General features: G+C 46.4%; 1 protein-coding gene across 1 annotated transcript in view; it reads left to right on the forward strand.

Annotated features, from left to right (window-relative positions):
* The first annotated feature begins 9,286 nt into the window (after positions 1–9,286).
* Positions 9,287–20,393, forward strand: part of LOC139059138 (uncharacterized) — a 92,925-nt gene continuing 81,818 nt past the window's right edge. The window contains exon 1 of the mRNA XM_070537110.1: positions 9,287–9,571. Within this exon, the coding sequence (XP_070393211.1) occupies positions 9,427–9,571 (145 nt within the window). The 5' untranslated portion in view covers positions 9,287–9,426. The remainder of the gene's footprint in view (positions 9,572–20,393) is intronic.

Consider the following 20,393-nt stretch of genomic DNA (forward strand, 5'->3'; position numbering starts at 1 on the left):
TAAAAGGGACAACGAACACAATAGTGCTTGTATTCGTTCCCTTTTCTTGTGTGTGCACGTATCTTAGCGTTCATTTGCCTCAACAGATAATGGTTTAAGCCATGCACTTTCATGCGTCATCCCAGGCTAGCAATGCTACAGAGTACTGCACTGCACTAGCGGGATAGTTCTACGTTCCTCTTCATTATAAATTCAAGCACACTTGTTGCAAGAACTATTAAGTCACTTAGAACTAATGTCACGGCTGCACGGTACACCTGCAACGCATTGTCTGTAGTTTATAATAATATCGTCAAAACGTCGACGTGTTACGTCTTGTCAGTAGTTCAAAATGACAGTCTCTACTGCTTCGCTACAGCCGTATTGTTTATGCGACAAATGTGGGGATATATTTTACAAGAATGTAAAATAAATGAAGGCTAATGTTAATGGCTGATTGCGCGTTAAAAAGATGCACACAGGACGGTGTGACATTTCCAGTCAATAGGAACGGCCATTTGATAAACAATTAATTTGACTAGTTACTAGTGATCCCCTCATGTGCCGATGGGCAGTCACCAAGTATTAGTCACATAAAAATTCGATTGGAATTCTGATTCATCCTAACAGAGTTGGTGAAAGTTTAACACTAACTGTGGAGGTTACCCTGCAGCAGAACTTTCACGCCACTGCACCTGTAATTCTGTGGTATGAGGGAAGAAACAAATGTTCTGATGTGAAACAAAAAACACACACATCCACAGTTATACAAGCGCATACGCGCAGCACGCTCACCTGATAGTTTACAGAGTCCCGTTGAAGCTTTGGCCCCACGCGAAGGAGAAACAAGACGGCTCCCACTGCCCAAGGACATCCAGCTGCTCCTGGCGCTTGCCATGACGCGTGTTTAAGGCATCTTATGTCAGCCATCACAACCATTGCGTGAGGTAATTTTAAAGCAACTGATGGTGAAGCAGCACCAATGAACAAAAGGGGCGCATGCAAGCAAATAAATATTCACGCAGAAAATGTAATCTGCATAAATACACATGGGAGATCCATAAGTTATTTAAACGATTTAGGTAGGCCGTTCAACAGTTCAACATCAGGGAACCCTGTGCAAGAGCAGTGGTAAACACTGTGACCTACAAGTATAGGTTGTCTTGCTTCGCTTGTCTATAACATCCCGTGTCATTTAGAACCCAGCAGATTGCAGCCAACGTTAGTGTGAGTGATCGTGCGCGCCGTGAGTGCATGTGCAAAGGCAGTATGTGTGAATTGTTGACACTTGCTTCGAGGAGGTGCCCATTCTAGCTCCGAATTGGGCGATTCTTGGAGCTATGTTTTCGTGGACACTATATACAGTCACTTCAATGGTATATGTATAATCCCATTATTCTATGCAGTGTGTTAAGGAAAAACGACGCACACTAAAGCGCAGTATGCGTAATGCGGGTGCTTTAAAGATTTGCAAGCATTAAGCAATGAACTACATGAAGCTAGCAGTATCCCGTGCTTACTTATATGCAGTTCTTCTTGCGATGTCCACGGAGGTTTTATTTTCCTTCTACCAGAAACGTTTCTGCACCGGCACTGCCCTACTGTAATCGAAATTTGTTTGTTTTACTGGTGAAATCAGGTTTGTGACGTTCAAGACAAATCGCATTTTTTGCAGCAGAAATTTGCAGCAAGAAGCACTGACGTGAACACCATGGAAGAAAACACACGGCGCACCACTTGATACGCGATGCCAGCGGTGCGCGTTTTTCCAAGGTGCGCATATCGTTGCTTTAAGCTTAATAACTTTTTGACGTGTAGTGGCTTTCAGCTCGGTCAGAGGCGATCATTTGCGAAGATGGCATGTAAAGAAAGCGTGTTATACTATTATCGCTTGTATATTTGTAACCGTACTACCCACGGGGGTTAATTTAGTATCTTTAAAAGAAACCATTGCGCCGTCATGCATCTGTCGCGTGGACAGACGGCGCCGTGGTCGTCCCATGCGTGACGCAATCGAAGATGAATTTAGCCTCACTCTGCGTTCAGAGAGGCTTAGCTCGGCAGTAGGTTTGTTGGTCCGTGCTGGAGTCACCACGTTTGTGAGAGCTCCCTGTGCCATTGTAGGTATAATCCGTAAAACTCGAACCTGTGCTCTTCGGCAATTGAAGGCCCACTATATGTATGTACAGTTGTGCAATTGTTCGCAAGAGCTTCACGCTTGTTCGCGCATGGCGCCACCGCGTTCTGCACACAGGTTTCTGGAATGGCGTGAATAGATTTGTATAGTGAAACAAAGAGATGCTAAGTCACGCTTACCACTCTTCACCACAGCGGGCCCACTGCGAAATGGTAGCGAACGCATTTGCAAGATTACGCTGCAGGTCATCCACTACCTGTAGCACAAGTTGAGCAAGTAATCTTTCTAATGCGCGTATAGATTATGTGCGCCTTACTTAGAGCTGTGTAGTTGAAAGAAGCCATTACTCGATCAAGAATGTGTCGCGTGCACCGATGACGCTGTCGTCGTGCCGTGCATGACGTTGATATTTTATTAAATTGTGAGCAATAGGAAAATTGGCCGCAAAGGGCCCGCTATCCCAATAATCTAAAAATAAAGCCCAGACAATGAAGAATGTGTAACATAAGCAAGAGAAATGAACAAAAGGAGAACAATCAGAAATAAACTTAGCCTTGTGCGTTTGGATAAACAAAGGCAACATATTTGTCCATCCGAGCAGGAGTACGCGCGTTTGAGAGAGCTCTATATGTCGTAGTAGGCATAATTTATCAAACTCGGAACTTGTGCTGATCATCATCAGGTGCTGTGAGGCCTACAAGTGTGCAAATCTTGCAGACATTTCACGCTCGCAAGGCTATGGCACCCGTGCGTTCGACACATAAGCTCTAGAAATGTTGTAAAGAGGCTCGGGTAACAAGACACAGGGACACACAACCGAGTTTACCATGGCGGAACGTATCCGTCTCCTGGAGACGCCAGTGGAGACTTCAGCAAGCGCAGTGGCCCCAATGATCACGGTGTAATCGAGTGGCACATAGTCTCGGGCGCCAAGAGGAGCGAGCTCATTTCTTTACCTTAGTACCCAAACAAGCACTACAAAACAAACGGTCCCACTACAGATAAAGAGTAAGCACAATTGCAAAATTAGACTGTAACACCTCCCCTCCCCCCCCCCCACCATCTGTAACATAGGCATGTAAGCTTTCAAATGCTTCAGAAAACATAATTTGTATATTTAGTACGTCCATTTCTCTACCCCTAGTGTCCATACCCCCCTTGCAGTTCGCACGAGACGTTTGACGTACCCCACTGTAGCTGCACCCCTGGTGCAGCTTGCCCGATCTTTTTTTCCAATGTGCATCAAATATGCTCGGGCGAACATCATTCTCATTTGTGGACCCTTGTCTGTTTAAACGCGTGCGAGGCTGCAGTGCGACAATAACTCTTTCAGTGACGGTGCACACATCTGGGCATGCAGCGTATTATTGTCAATTCTGTCCAGCAGGGGCATCGATATTGTCACGGATATTGATATGCTGGTAAAGTAAGACATCCTCGTACACGGTTTGGCTCTATTTCGCAACATGGCCCTCTTTCACAGTAATGTGCCAAGTATTGCTGCTAATGACGACCAATTTCCTGCAGGCGCTGCCACATCTGACGAATGTTTGGCGCACCGCCTTCTGTCAACAGTACTTGCACCAAAGATACATACTTGTATCTTTGGTAATGCCCGATGGTAATAACTGATACACGTGTTTTTAGCAACTAAGTTAATGCTTAGAACGACAGAAAGCTGAGCTAGTTGGTAAGGATTCATTATGCAAAATAGAAGTGAGGCATGCAGACAGGACACAAGAGTAGAGAAGTGGACAAGACGAACGCCGACTATCAACTGAAGGGGGCACTGAGGCGAAAAACGAAAAAAGACAGAAAACTCATCTGGGCATGCTCAGGAATGGTAACACCACATGTCAGTCGGGTACACGTGCCGCTCTACGTGAGAGATAACTGTTAAGGCACTTAATATCTTCCTTAAGTAATGTAATCGAAGGCTTACTCACGCACGCACTTCCACCATTATAGATGTGCCATGCCTCTACCAAAGACGCGTATCTTCATTCTTATGCCTGTACAATATCGCGCATTCATCTAACTCTGGCATGCAGTTACAATCTCAGCGATGTAGCGAAAGATGAGAAGGCGATCCACCGGTTAACGACCTTTTATGTTCCATTAGCCTCTGTTGGCCCTACGTAGGCCAGTTCTACGTAGGGCAAACAGGACGGTGTATCAATCAGAGGCTAATGGAACATAAAAGGTCGTTAATTGGTGGATCGCCATCTAATCTTTCGCTACATTGCCGAGATTGTAACTGCATGCCAGAGTTAGATGAATGCGCGATATTGTACAGGCATAAGAATGAAGATACGCGTCTTATGGTAGACTCATGACATATCTATAATAGTGGAAGTGCGTGCGTGAGTCAGCCTTCCATTACTTTACATAAGGAAGAGATTAAGTGCCTTAACAGTTATCTCTCACGTAGACCGGCACGTGTAGCCGATTGGCCCGTGGCGTTACCATTCCTGAGCATGCAAAGATGAGTTTTGTGTCTTCTTTCTTTTTTCGCCTCAGTACCCCCTTCAGTTGATAGTCGGCGTTCATGTTGTCCACTTCTCTACTCTTGTGTCCTGCCTGCACGCCTCACTTCTATTTTGCATAATAAGTTAATCCTGCGATAAAAACAAGACATGAGTGAATGAACGCAATATTAAGCTTCAGTTACTCTGTAATTATGAGGATCTACTATAAAGCACACAAATTATAGTTTTTTCAGACAATACCTTGTAATAAAACTGTGTAACTTTCACGCGTTTACTCACAGTCCATAATAATTTGTGAGCCAAAAGGGATAAAGAGCGTGATTTCACTTAGAGCAGTCACGAGATTATTCCCTCGCGTCCTGTACTCATTAAAGGAGCAGACAGCGGCATTACGGAAACGTAGCGAGTACTGATATGAGCGTCTCTCTAGCCATAGTGAGGCTTCACGCCCACATGCTCTCGACGGCGTAGGCGTGCCCGTGAAGGCTACCTGTCTAGGAACGCGGTGTATAGGCTTGCACGCGCAAAAATCACAACGAGAAGCTGGGCCAACAGGATTACAGCTGCGGGATTTCGAAGTACTGGCAGCTCACCGTATGCAAAAATGAGCTAGACAAAGATCCTCGCGTGAGCTCGGGACTCTTTCCGGAAGACTCAAAGAAACTCGAGCGACATTTCACGCAGAATGACTTCCGGCATTTCTGAGAAGGCGTGTGACAGAATATTGCTCTACCTAGACGTCACGCAAATGGCTTCTAGGATGATGTCGTCGCCATCCAAGCAGCGAATTTCTCGGGGAAACTTTCCATGTCTATGCAGTTTGCAGCCCTGGTTGTCACTCTTTGCTTATGCGTATAGACTCCGTGACTTCCTCGAGGAAATGGTTTTATGCCACCTTCAGTTCATCGCGATTGCCCAGGAGTGCATCCGACAGGCGGGCAGCCAACATTTCTTTCCATTTCCATCATACGGCTCAGGCAGCTCGTGCAGTGCGGTGCATGTTTCCACGGCCTGTTGTGCAAGCGTAAGTTTTAGTAAGCCTCGGACTGTGCGAAACGCTGACAAGGTTAACGACGCAGACATTGTAAATATCCAAATGAGGAACATCTCGCAGGGCTATGTGCGTGCTTGTGAAATTAAGTGGGACAATTTTGGAGGGAAGGCTTCAATTGTTTCGCAAAAGTGCCTTGCATTATTGCCGTAACATCGTATCATTCCCGTAATACAAATGCATTAATACTAGAACCGCCTTGGGTCACACGAGGCTGTTCTCGAATTCCGTCAAATTTAAGCAATAGCACCCGATTCGTAAGCGGATTGACCAGTTCATTATTTCAGAAACTGTAAACATATGCAATGTAGAACATCGCGGTTTATATTGATGCCAGCCGTGTGGTCTTTCTTTGCAATCTATTATATGCAGATAGATGAGAAAAATAGAGATATTGCCATCATCATTATGATAAACATCATGATCATGTTATGCTTGTTTTTATGTCCATTGCAAGACGAGGGCCTCTCCCAGCGATTTCTAATTACTCCTGTCTTTCTCTAGCTGAGCCCAAGTTTCGCGTGCAAATTTGCAAATTTTATCGCAGCCCTTATTTTCTGCCGTCCTCGACTGCACTTCCCCTTCAATGGGCATTTATTTTGTAACTCTAATGATCCACCAGTTATCTGCCCTACGCTTGACATGGCGTGCCCAGCACCACTTCTTAATGTTAACTGGAATCGCGAAAATCCTCGTTTGGTATCCGATCTACATCACTCCCTCCCTGTCTCCTAAAAATACACCTGACATTTTTTTGTTTTATTGCTAATTACGTGGTTGTTAATTTCTCAGGTTTCTTTACCGATCTCAACGTTTCATCCCCGTAACTTAGGACCGGTAGAATTTTTCAAACATTGCGGTAAGCTCACAGTCATGAGTTCGAAATGCCGGCCATAGGTACTCCAACCTATTTTTATTCTTCAGTAAGTTTAATTCTCGGGATCAGGAACCCCTGCGAGTTATTGACCCAGATCAACGCACTCCTGCACAGAGGCTCACTGGTGATCAAGAATTTTCTTCTCTTGAAAACAATATCACCTTTGTTTTCTGAATATTAAGCTTCAACCCTACTCTTACACTTGCTCGGCTAAGGTTCTCAATCATTTTCTTTTTTTTTCTTTTGCAATTTCTTGATGTCGTCCCAAAGAATGCAAAGGATGACTTCATGTGTACCAGGAATCTAAAAGAATGTCATCATTGTATTAATCGATAAGAAGGCACACGGTAAATATTTGAAGAACTATAGGCGCATTAGGGGGCTATAACGTAACTTCATTCGATTCGGATTTTATTCCAATCTCCTGACTTCAAATTTACGTAACCGCCAACGCAAGCATGGGCGGCGACCTACAAGGTTGTTTCAACAGCCCAATCAAATGCCTTCCTCGTTTACAGGAGGTGGCTTTGGTCTAAAAGTACTATTACACATTCTTTGTACAGAACTTTCGAGACAACATCCAAGCACAATTAATGGAATTCAAGGATGCCGAATGAAATTTAGCTGCACTTTCTTACAGCGATGCAGCAGCTGAGTTGGACACGCGCTTTAAGCTCTTCAGGTCGCTTTCGTAACTTCATATTCCCATTGTCACTTGTCTTCTGGCATGATGTTTAGTAGTGCGCATTATTCGTACCACCCTTCAACGAGCATCTTTACACCCATACGGGTCACTGTAGATGCGGGAGTGGGTAGGTACCGCTGTTCAAAGAAATTCTTTGACGCAGACTTGGACTACTGCGTACGTGCCACTTGGTTTGTGCTGGTCTTCAATAAAACACTCTTGATGCCAACTTAGGTCACTGGGTATGTATCAGTAGTTGTGTGCTGCTTTTCAGTGAACTTCCTTGACACGAAATTCGGTAATTAGGTATGTGCCGCTGGGAATAATGCCGGTCAGCAATGTCGCAGAAAGAGCCGTTAAATTTTTTCATGCTCAGCGGAATCCAACGCACGTTACACGAGTTCCTCAAGGACAGCAAACGTGTGGCTTATCAGGCCGCGCCACAAATACACAGGGTACGTGCCGCTTTTCAACTAACATCTCGCCAAGTTGGGTCAATGGGTATGTGGCACTGTGCAGGAAGCGAGGTAGCAATCTCAGCGTCCGCAGGCACCGGCACGCCCCGCTTTCCTATCTCGAGGCCACGCGCTGACTTCTTGGCCGCGCCACCAGATGGCACAGCGTGTTCTGAAAGGAGCGAGAGAGAGGAGCCCGGCTGTGGCATGACGCGTTTCTCAGTGCTCGTGCGGACCGGTGCGCGATACATTTCGGAGGCCAGGCGCATGCTTCGTGGCGGCGGCCCTAGATGGCGCCGAGTGTACTTAGGGAAGCGCAAAAGAGGAATCCCGCTGCAATAGACGCCCCATACATAATTCGTTTCGACGGTGGAAACACGCCGTGCGTCTACAATAATTCAATACTAAACTAATTAAGATTGACAGTCATTGTGAGATGCGCTCCGTCAATTTTTGTCGTTTTTCTTCTTTGTATCGCGCCCACTGGGTCGTCACTGCTTCAGTTAATTGAGAAGGCTTTGCTTGAAATTGAAGACTTAGCTAGACTCTCACCCGTCAACACTGCGAGTGACACGTCTCGTGAGGGTTTACGGAGAGCCCCTCGGGATTTAAACTTATTTTAACTACACGAATCTTGAACAATTTGACAAATGACAGCTTCAAATTTTCCACTTGCAGTGTATTCAAATGAATGTGGGATATGCTCATTCGTTTTCGGCATTAAATAACGTCTTTCTAACAGGTTCTAGAGGGGTGAGTGCCATGTTCTTAGCAGCAGCAGCGAAAATGATTTTTCTCTGATAACCACAGCACGATTTGCGCTTGCACATACCTTTTAGCTAATATGCAAAAGAAAGTGGCCCTACGCGGCAGCACCTTGGAATTACCTCTCTGCTTACACAAATCGGTCTGTGTCGTTAAATGTTTTAGAAAGGAATACTCTATGGTTTGCAATCAGCCGACGGCGTCATAAGTTACATCTCTAGTGCCGTGACTGCATCATGGCGATTCCGATCTGTTATCCTGAATGCTATCAAGCAACATGCCAAACGTGAAATGAAAGTTATTTTAGGCATGCGAATACTCGCGGTGTGCTGTCAATGCACGATCGGCCGGGCAGTAAGTCGAGGACGCTCAGTTGGAATTACTAATTTGTCAATTAGAAGACACACCAAGGCAGAAGCTCAATGACAAGTTCTCGTCAAGTCTGACCTGCTACGCACTTTGTCCTGTGCAGACAGGCAAGTCGCGTAGCTCTGCCGAGAAGCCACCGACTCAATCCCTTTCAACACGCGGATGAACTCGGGCTCACCGCCTTCGCGCACAATTCGTGCCGTTCTGCGCAGAGTATTTTCTCATGCCCAGCGGCCGCAGGCAGAGCGCCAAGGCGTTCCGCTTTCACCGGGGCGCCAACATCGACCTGTCCCGGACGTGACGTCATCAGCAAGAGAGAACTTCCGGTAGCCTGAACGCTCGAACCGTGCAGAACCGCGCGCGCGCGCGTGTGAGAAAGAGAGAGAGAGTGCTTTAGCAAATAAAAGAGAAGGAGTAGCACTCAGTAAGAACGCTCGCGGAGCGAGGGGAGCGAGGGCGAGAGGTTGGGGGGGCGTGGCTAGACCGGAGCTCTGCTTCTCATGGCTCAGACTCCCGCGCGCGCAGAGTGCAGACCGGTGCTTGCGCGAGTGCACAGGGGCCGCATCCTTCCGGTGCGGGAAGTGAGAACGCAACACGCGGAAGCGTCGGGAGAGTGGCAATGTCCGGTTCGTGCTTGGCTTTCTGGACGCCGTCGTCGGCTGCCACAATGTGGCGCGGTTTCTTCCGTCTCCTCCGCTGGACCTTGTTACTGGTGACGCTCAGCGCAGCCTTGGCAGATGCCCTAGCCGTTACACCGCCAACGGGTAAGCTTGTTTATGCGATGCTGCGCGCTTGCCGGCGCCGTTCCTGTCAGTTATCAGATGCGCGCGCGCCGGACAACCTGATGACATGAAGCGCGCTTTGTCATAAAGCGTAGTGCAACCGATATGGGTGAGCCATGTAGGAAATGTAGGATGCCAGACCTGAGGTATATTCACTGTGATTTCACCCGCGATGTGGGTGAGCCATGTAGGAAATGTAGGATGCCAGACCTGAGGTATATTCACTGTGATTTCACCCGTCGCGGGTGGCTGGCTTGTTGTAGGGCTCAGCTGCTGAGCAGCAAGCAGTCGGTTTGTTTCCCGGCACTGCGGTGGCATTCCGATACGGGTGGAATGCAAAGATGCCGTATTTTTGGATAAATATGCACGTCTTGGCACTTTAGGTGGTTAAACTTAATCCGGAGTCCATTACCGATACCGGGTGGAATGCGAAGATGCCGGTGCGCTCACATTTATATGCACGTCATGGCACCTTACGTGGCAAAATTTAATCCGGAGTCCCTTAATATAGTCCGTCTCCTATGGCCCCTATGTTGTTATTGCATGTTACGGCTCATGTATATGAAATATACTTTTATTGCTTTATACCAAGGTGGGCATTCTTGTAAAAGGTGATGCATATGAGTATCGTAAAGCTGAGCTTTGCTGAGCCGGGAGGAACTAATTTTGAAAACCAATGATACCCTAATGTCATACTTTCCAGTGCCTGCTTACCAAGCTATGCGAAATGACCTGCTATTACGAAGTATTTCACTCGATTTTATTATTTTTTAGATGCAGGCGATACAGGTTTTGTCGTCCGCCTTCCGAACGAGATGAGTACACCGAGCTTCTTATGCTTCCTATTGTTTATACATTCATTCGATCATGCGGTCAGATTAAGAATTATGTTGGAGCATGGATACGCGGGGATGAATTTTTGAGCTAATTATTTTCCAGTCGTGTCATTAAAAAAATTCTGTAGTATGCGATACCATGAAACCTTTCAGTTGTTTGCGGCAAGTTTTTGAGGTGGCTCCATTGGTGGAGATAAAAAAAATACAGTGTTCTCTTTCCGCTTCACGAGTGCTATTTACCGATCGGTAGCCGCATTGTATGCGCTGTCTTTCTTCTCTATACAGGTATTCGAATGAACACGGCGAGCTTCGCCACTTTAGTATTCACTGCTTTGCCTCTTCATTAGGCACTTCTTTTAAATTCTATGGTTCCTACGACGGGCCGGAACTGCTTAATGGCGAAAACGAACTTACAATGGTTTGAATACATCTAGCCTTAGCCTTTTTGCGTTGTTCCTTTCTAAATGCTCAATGTTAAGCTTCTAAATAAATATATCCTCTGGCTATATTAAACAGACCCACTGTAAGCTTCACAGAAATTAGAGCAAGGAAAGCCAGCTGCAGAAACACCGGTCTTTTCTTACATGCCTCTCCATTCACAGCCAGACACACTCTGTGCTGTTGTAACCGCAGAATGGCCGCAGAGGTAGCAAAAAATACGTTCATCATTCAAAGCAAATCCATTGCCAAAGTGCAGAAATCCTGGTGTGGAACAGACAAATGGAAGGAAATGCCTGCTTGGCGCATTTCTTTCCTCCAACCATAGCATCAACGCCTTGAGGCTGTGGGTCAAGTTCGATTGTGAATATAGCGAGTTAAAATTTGCGTTTGTATTTCATAGACCAGTTCAATTGGTACACGCGGCGCCGTGAAGCGGTGCCTTTTGGGGTTCATTCGTGCCCTACGAACTGTGCTAAATGTCCGAGGTGATCTCTATGAATCGTCAGGAGAAACATTTATTTAGTTGAACCAGGGACTTTCTCTCAAAATGTGTGAGCAAAGCAAGCACATCATTAGCATAAATCTTCACTGTCATGTTCTGTGAACCCTAGACATTCAAACTGAAGTTCCTAGAATGGCATGACCATACATGAGGTATCCATCTTCAGGTGCTCCAATTTTCACTTATTATATGCCTGAAGTTTTAATGTAGAAGAATACATCCGTGTGCCTCCTTTTCATTACCCAATTTCCTTTTTTTTTTGCTTGGTGTAATCTGAACTTACCTTGCAGGTGGTATATATGCAACCTGCTCTGACCTATGTATTTCCCACCCTGTTAAAATTTCCAACGGGAATCGCAGTGTAAATAAATGATTAAATAAATAAATTGGGGCAACGCAGTCATCCTCGCCGTATACGTTGTCTTCAGGTCACCACCTCATCTTCAGCTTCACCTCGGGCACACTGCGTTGAAAAACAAAACTTTCGTCACCACCACCTCCTGCGGATCGAAAGCAAGTCTCTGCGGCAACGTGCGAGTTGGGATGGTCGTACCAGCGACTGATCAATAGCGCAAAGCTCGCGCTTGGCGGATTGTGCGGAATCAAGCGCACCCCGCAGGCGCTGCAAGTGGAGGCGCCTGTGTGTATGTATATACTTCGGAGGCCACAACAAGCAATAGTGAGGCGGGCATACATGACGTCGTGTGTATTGCAGAGAAGTTCTCCGGTAGTTGGCGGCGTCCGCCACGAGAGCCGTTCAGTGCGACAGCAGCAGAGTTCAGAGCCGGATGATTTGCAAAAATCTTGCTGGAATATCAGACACAGCCATTTGTGACTGCTGCAACTGTGAAGAGACAGTCGAACGCGGGTCCTTTTATTTCTTTCTTTTTTTTTTGGGGGGGGAGGGGGGTGAAGGAATCATTGTGATTTCGAACGTGTGGTTCTTCAGAGCGCGTTAAATTGATTAGATGTAAGACCATTTTCAGAGAAAAAAAAACGATTCTTTCACCAGGGCGCCACGCATCGCAGGTTTACACATCGACGCGGTCATTGCTACGGTTTATGAAATCGACTGGCCTCGGTGACCGATTGGAGGCGTGATGTGATGGACAACTGCACGTGTTCGCACTGCTAGCACCTTGATTCCTCACCCTCCTTTGTTTCTTTTTATCCCTTAACCCCCTTCCCCCGGCGTATGGTATGAAACCGGACAGGCGTCTCGTTGACCTCCATACTTTTCCTTCCTTCTTTCTCTACTCTTTCTCCTGCGGCCATTGCTATCTTTGCGTGCATGGTTTCTCAGGAAGCCGACGTTTGATGTACATCTGGACATCACAGAAGCGAGGAGCAGGAGAGATGTCAGCTGTCGTCCACTTTCTTATAGGCAAGCAAAATTTTTGGATGGAATAGGCAAACAGTGGGGCCAAGTGCTTTATTGAGTACTGCGGATCAAAAGGTGCAATTTTGTTGTGAAATATAAACGAACCTCAAGCATCTGTATAAGGGCTGAATATTATTTTAACGTTGTTACAAGTAAAACGAATGTTACTGAATACTAACCGTTTGCTTTTTAACTCTCTTTTTTTTGCAGACGCGCGATGCAGATATCTTCGTTGCCTCGCCTTTGCGTGATATCCGATTTTATTATTGACATAACTTCAACGTAGCTTTTTTCTTATTTCGCATTGCCTACTGCCAACTTTTTGCCTAACGTCCAGCTCTCCATCAATATTTAAACCACTTCACATCTGAGTCATCAAGCACTTTCAGCTCGGCGCCCTGAAGCTTTATAGTACCGTAAGAAACACTGGCGTGAAGAACGTTGCGGCGTTTGCCTAGATTAAACCAACAATCAAGCAGCCATAAGAGCCAGTTATAAAGCAATCTGGTCCGCTTCCTCGCCTTTCGGTCCTGAACATTATATTATGTTTTTCTCGGTGTTTCAAACGATAGAGTAAGTTTCGGGTCGCACGAAAACTTCGCACCATAATATTGCTCAGAAAGTAAACAGTGCAGAATGTTGAAAGGCGGTAGATAACAAAACGCGGCCCGCCGGTGTTAGCTGTTGGTGCCTAACCCAGATGGCCTTCAGGGGAAACAGCAGCTGAGCACAAGTCCGCGGGATCGAATCCTGGCCATGGCGGCCGCATTTATTTGGGGGCGAAATGCGAAAACACCCGTGGTTCTTAGATTTAGGTGCACGTTAAAGAACCCCAGGTGGTCGAAATTTCTGGAGTCCTCCACTACGGCGTGCCTCATAATCAGAAAGTGGGTTCGGCACGTAAGACCCCATAATTAAATTTTTTTAGGGGAAACAGCAACGCATTTATCAGTGTTCCGCGTAAGGCGTCTGTGCGGAAATTTCAGGCACAAGCCGCCAGGCAAAAAAGCCCGGGGCGTCACTGTTAAAGCAATTCGGCAGTCAGTAAATGCGCTTCATGTACGATGTGCCTGCCGAGCTGAAACGCCTGAAGGAAGATTGCAGTGCGCGACCGCTATTTGGTGATTTTGAAAACGAAAGCGTTCGTGCAGGTAATAACGACTCTTTATTTTTTATTAGAGTGTTTGTTATTACTACTCTCGCTCTTGCAAATTGCATTCATTATTCTTAAACAATTTTTGCGTGGTGTTAGCGCGGTACGCACAACTTTACTACTTGAAACCACGGTTTCATACAAGAGAAATAGGCAGCCTGGCATTCGCTGAAGCATTGTGAAGTGTACGTGCGCGTTTTCTACGCAAATGTCGCTGAAACTGCTCTCTCGAAGAATGTGTTCACTTATTGAGCAAGGAAATTTAAGGGCAGGCAGCTTGGCAGAGTGATGACAGGTATTTTAATGTGGCAAAACTTTTAACGTTGGCTGTCGAGTGCGATAAGGCTCATTTTGCGACTTTGTGGCGTACACTTTCTTTCTCTTTATGTTTTGCTTTGTTCTTTCCGGATTATTCCGCCATGCGGTTAATCTTTTTTTTTTCTCCCTACAGCCGTACTCTATTCTTCGTGTCTGTAGTAGCCCTATCCTTGTGATCATTCGTTTTCGTCTTTATTTTCTTTGTGATATCGTTAATTTCTGTTTCTACCAAAACATAAGCAGGCGGTGGCACTTGCCAGCCTGATTCTTCTCTTATTTCCCTCTATGTCTTTTGTATAATCGTTTTCAAAGCAACCAATAACAATAATTCTGTGCATAAATATTTACATTTCAATAATGATGACCCGTATAGTAATCTTCCTGGTCTGTCATACGCAACCAACATCTCTGCATTTCATTGATATTTATGTTGTTTCCTTTGAAACAATGTTGTTTCCAAAAGCAGCAGTACCTCCTTATCTTGGTCTGGTGCTAATGGTTTCCTTTAGTCTCTTTAGGAAACTCTGATCGCCATTATTGTCTACGCTGAAAACGCTCTTTAACATGACATTGTCGACATCATTGGAAGTGAGTAAACTCAGATTAAAAAGCACTTTAAGTTTCTTTGGCTCGCCGGTGCGTTGGCACCAGGTCAGTTCTTGATGCGCTTTATATCGTATTATCCCGCACAAATAAGCTTGAAAGGCTAGCAGACATAAAACAACAAGGAAAGTCCCTCTGTCTAATAATTTGGCTTTCCGCACTAACATGTTTTGCCGGGATGCGGAGCTACAAAAAACCAAAGCGCGCTGTCAGCTGTACTCCGTGCTTGATGGAGGGTGGCCTGTGCAAAGCAATGTTGCCTACGTCGTAAAAACCGGATCTATTGGGAGTAAGAACGTTTCATTTTGCAACTATTTGAGAGCGCAGCTCTTAGGCGCCGGTCTTGAGGCGAGCGTCGGTGTCGGCTTAACCGAGAGAACGAGCCAAGCGAAGGATGAAAGCGAACGCGGGCCGCAGCAGGAGATGAAAGACGCGAGGAGGAAAGCAAAAAGGAGGGTGCAGCGGAACGATGAGGCGGAAGGCAGAGGAGGGTATGTCGAAAACGTGACAAGAAAAAATGCGCCAACGATGGCTCCGAGATGGCGCCAGAGTAGCGCGCATCTTCTGGGAGGTCTGTCGGCGGCGGCTGCTGTGAATCGCGCCCACGCGTCACTCACGCGCTGGCTCTCGTGATAAGCAGATTAGCGAGGCAGTCGCGTGGCACCTCGCATCACTTGCGACGTACTGCACCAGACCGATTGTCCGCGCCAGCCAATATATCGAGAAATAAAAACGCGTAAAGAGTTGCGCTCGGATTTCGCATTAGGGAGTATCGTAAACTCTGGTGAATTTTTTTCTATATCGGCTTAAAAAGAGGCCTTTGGGTTACTTTTCATGAGTATTGTGGGTTCTTTTTTCTGTGCTGTTGGACAGTACTCAGTATTTCCCAGACCTCTTCGTGAAAGTCAGTCACGACTGGCTTTTTATTACGCGGCACTGAAACGCACCTGTTTAGCTAGTGTGCCAAGCTTATCGAAATAATTTGCATTCCGCACTGGTCCGTTGTCTGTGAAGGTCTTCAATACGGTTACGGCTTTAGTGCACTCAAACGCATCTGCCGGCTGGCGTTTCTGCATCATCAAGCTAAAATCGCTTTGGTCTGTAATTATGTAGTCATACGAGATGAAAACGCTTTGCTGTCTCGCGACAAAGCACTTTCCGTGGTCTTCTGTGTTATGTGCTTACTTCTTTGCCTTCCAACCGATACAGGCCTCAATACGCCTGTCTGGTGTTGTCAGGTTCGTAGAAACATAAGTTGTTCTTTATTCATCTGTTTCCTCTGTCCTTTCACGCATAGCCAAACAAGGACTTCTTATATTTGGCACGTTCCGATCATCAGCGGGGCATTAAGTTCCGTGAAAAGAAATGCCGGCTTGGGATATGACTGGCACCTCACCACTATGAAACGGCGACACTTCAAGTATCCGCGATTTCTTCACCCTTGAGATGTGTTCCTTCGCCATTTATATCCGCTATACCGCTAACTAGAATTCAATATTTCTTGCGCACATTTGGACTTTGCCACCTCCTGTTCTGGTAGACAGATGCTTGGCGTCAGAATCGAGCGGAATTGAGACTGCTAGGGCTCGATTTCATGCTTGAAGTGTGCTGGAAAAATGAGCTTCCTCTCCCATTTTTTACTTCATAACGATTGAAGAACGACGTGTTCTGTCATTTTTGGCACATCAGTGAGGAGTATGTTACGTAGGTTAAGCTTGCCTAATGAACGTAGGTTAAGCTTGCTTGCAGCCACAGTGGTGGTGTAGTAGCTTAGGCGTTGCGCTCTAAGCCCCTAGGGAAAGCTTAATGGCGGTGACCACATTTCACTAAGGGGGAAATCGAAAAACGCCCATGCACCATGCATTGGGTGAACGCTACAGAAGCTCAGGTGGCCGAAGCTAAAGCGTAGTCCCCACTAACCATATCGTGGTTTTGGCACGTAAAACCACAGAATGATACGACTGAATAAACGTTTATTTAGGCGGATGTTGTATTAGGTATGGCCGGCTTCCTCAGTCCAGGAATAGTTTTTTTAAAGCTTGCTTGCTACTGTCGGCTACTACTATAATGCTGAAAACATAAGATCTGGCCCGCTTCTTGTCTGCACGAACGTCCGGCTCAAGACTGTGTGCCAAACAGGCAGAGCTATGCTGATCATGCTGCCATTTAGTGTTCCCTGTAGTAAACGACTTTTAACCATTTTAACCAGTGTGGCAACGTAGCAGTCACTAACATGTTCAATTCTTTTTCTCTTCTCATTCTTTGCCTTTCTCTCCTGCGTTCTCATTCTTTCTCAGATTCTTTTTCTTTTTTCAACAGCGGGCAGGCATTGTGCCCTTCCTGGTGATGTGGTGTGCCAACACTTCATTTGAAAAGCCTACGCTCACGTCTTCTTCTTCCTGTTGGCAGTGGTCGGGAAGCTGCTTCCTCTTCCTCCATTCTTCGTGATTTTTTTTTTCTCCTCGCAAACTAAGTATTAACAGCCTCTGCATCTGAGGCTTTAAACTTCCTCAGTTCAGCGATGCAACGCCTTCTTGCTGGCCACCGCACACGCGCGGGCGCTGTCAGTGAATCGAACGGCTCTTCCCGCTTGCCTGTCAGCTTTACGAGCCTCGCTCAACGTGCCTTCCAAGCGCCATCGATCGTCAGGCCTCCGCGGCACGCTCTAACGCAGTTACCCAGCACCGCCACCGTTTGTCCGCTATTTGCCCAAGTATTGTGTCGTTTTCGCAGAGTTGAAAGCCAGAAAGAAACCGCCTCTTTCTCTCTCTCTCTTCTTTTTTTTCTATTTCGCAGCTAACGTCGTTTGCTTCGCACCGAGCTTCGCCTACAACAAAAGCTCGCGCCTTTCCACGCGAATGCGAGGGCGCTGACAGAGCCGTCGGCATCGCTAATAAATTATACGGGTTTCCACTTGGGGAGTTCGGAATCAAAAATATTTCGGGCAGTTTTTTTTTCGGAGGCTGGTTTTGACGAGTCAGTTTGATTTGCGCTACGAATAATTCGCTGTTTTGCTGCTTAATACTGTCTACATACTCCACGATGAAACAAAATGAATTTGTACCTGGAAGTGAGAAGACGGAGTAGTTAGAAAAATCGTTGCATGGTCAGTACTATTGACCGCGCCAGGCCACTGATTGCTTTCGTTTAAGTGCAATTGCTGAATTTTTCATTTGTTACATTTTGTGCTCTACTGACAGAAAAATCGCACTTTGCTCGTGGAGTTGCACGAGCGTTTTATGACTCTGGCTAATGTGAGACGTGTTCATGAAATGAAGGCAGCTGAAAATAAAAATAAATGCCTCCATGAAGTCCGTCCGTTGCCGGACCTAGTCGTCAGCCGATGCGACTGTCCTAGGACCGGTAGTTTTCCAGGAATGTCTCGACTTCTTCGCATTCCCACAGGATGTGACGAACACTCAGAGTTACCTACTTTGCGTATTCGCTGCATTCCACTTGCAGAGGTGATTGTGGGTGAGCGGGGCCACGCGTAACCTTCGCCGTTGCCATCCAGGTAAGCTCAGTGGTGGCGCCAACGACTGATGCTACAAAATTTGTACAAATGATCCGCGGAGGGACAGTAAGCACGCTAAAAACAACCAATCGACTTGCAGCCTTAAAGTAACAAGTCAAAATATTCATTTCAATCGCTTGCCAAGAGAAGGCAGACATTTTATTAAAATGGTCCGAAAAAGAATACCGAAGGCCAGTCAAATAAACTGAGACAGACCTACACTCCGGGGCATGGGCACTGCTACGACCACCTCAAAATATCAAGGTACTTTCTCGCTTTTGGGCCGTTTCGTCGCAGGAAAAGCTGTCGAAACTTGCCAAGTTGAGAATTTTAGTAGCTTCCAAACTCAATCTAATCCATCATTAGCCGTAAGCAACTAACTACACCTCAGTAGACAGTGCCGAAATCCATTAGTAGGCGTAACGTTTCCGGTAAAGGACACGGACAAAAGCGAGGAACGAAGATTACGTGCACAGCGCACAAGATCCACATTCACAAAAACGTAGATTCACACACACACGTACACTGTGCTGTGTGTGTGTGTCCCCGTTCTTTGCTCCTGTCCGCGTCTTCACCCCCTGGGGCCACCAGGCTCCAGCGGCAACCTTACCGAAATCCATGATGTCATAGCGAGCTGGTGCGAGTAATTCATCGCGGCATTGCCGAGCGGTCTTTTGTATTCCCTCTCCACGCCACGGCTATGCCGGGAGATGCCCCGCTACGTCTACTGGGCGTGACACCGGCGCCAAAATGGGATGGCATTCTCAGTATCGGCCCGATCCACTCCCCCGAAGCAGCACACTGAGAGCGGTGATTGCACTGCTTCCATGCAGTGCAATCAAAACGCTGTTCTTTTCGTTCATGAAGGCTGTTTGCCGTTTGCTGTGTCTTTTATAGGTTCCAACGTCAGGATTGCGGGATATGAGACTTTACAAACAATTATAACGTAAGCGCGTTTGTCTAAATACAGGTTGAGATGTTCGATGCCTATACAAAGCAGAACGTCCTCCCCAGCGGCTGTCGAAAAAGCCAGGAAGCCTAGGCCATACCATCCTTAGTTCGGCGTTCCACACATCATTCGCAGTCAGTTTCACGCAGCTGTTCTCAAGCACCCATCGCTATCGCCGACGCGCTGCTATAGCAGCTGATGTCTTTTTCTGATACTGCGTCACCTAACGAGCTCACCGTCAGATAATGTTACGCGTCTTCGGCACCGTTACTGTCAGAATGATGCGTTTTATGAACATTATGGCAAGGGAAGGTGGCAGGTGCTGTGGTGGCGCACTGGCTCTACCGGGTTGCTGATGTGCACGAGATCGCAGGTTCGATTTACAGCCGCGGGGACTGCAATCCGGTTAGGGCGGAATGCAGAAATGCTCCTGTAGTTAGATTAAGGTGTGCGTTAAAGACGCCCAGGTATTAAGGATTATTCCGAATCGTCGAATGCGGCAGGTTTTATAGCCCCAAGATAGCTTCTTCGGATGCCGAAGCTTACCAGATTGGTGATGAAGAAGGCCCTTGCCGTTCTTACAATAAGCCTTTAATAAACGTTTAGCTTAGAAGTAACATCTACCGTCAAAATTAGCTGATTCGGTCTCATGCTCTCTATGCAATTAGGGCGAAGAGATTGCATGACCTGCAGCGAGCATAAAATGTTCCTATCATGTACTTTAATAGAACGTTGCTCGCAGTGACCAACATTGCATGCATCTTCTAATAAATCACCCACGAAGAAATATCCATACGATTCCTCGATATACATTCTATTTACATTTTTGCGCTAATACATGACGTTGTACGAATTTCAGGAGAATGTCATTAGTTTCCACTGCTCTCCAAGCCGAAAGCACAAAAGAAAAGTGTATTAGTTTAGGTCTAAACAGGTAGTTGTTCAATACTGTGCTAGTTTGCGTTGATGACAGATCACATTTGGTATGGACTGTTTCGGAATGCCGACGTAATCAACCGTCGCCCACGACGATAACTAAGGCAGCGCTACATTTCTCTGCGAGCACAAGTGTGTACAGCCCACTTTAGTACGGACGTGTTCATACGT

The sequence above is a fragment of the Dermacentor albipictus genome, chromosome 4, assembly GCF_038994185.2.
Source record: "Dermacentor albipictus isolate Rhodes 1998 colony chromosome 4, USDA_Dalb.pri_finalv2, whole genome shotgun sequence".
Classification (NCBI taxonomy): domain Eukaryota; kingdom Metazoa; phylum Arthropoda; class Arachnida; order Ixodida; family Ixodidae; genus Dermacentor; species Dermacentor albipictus.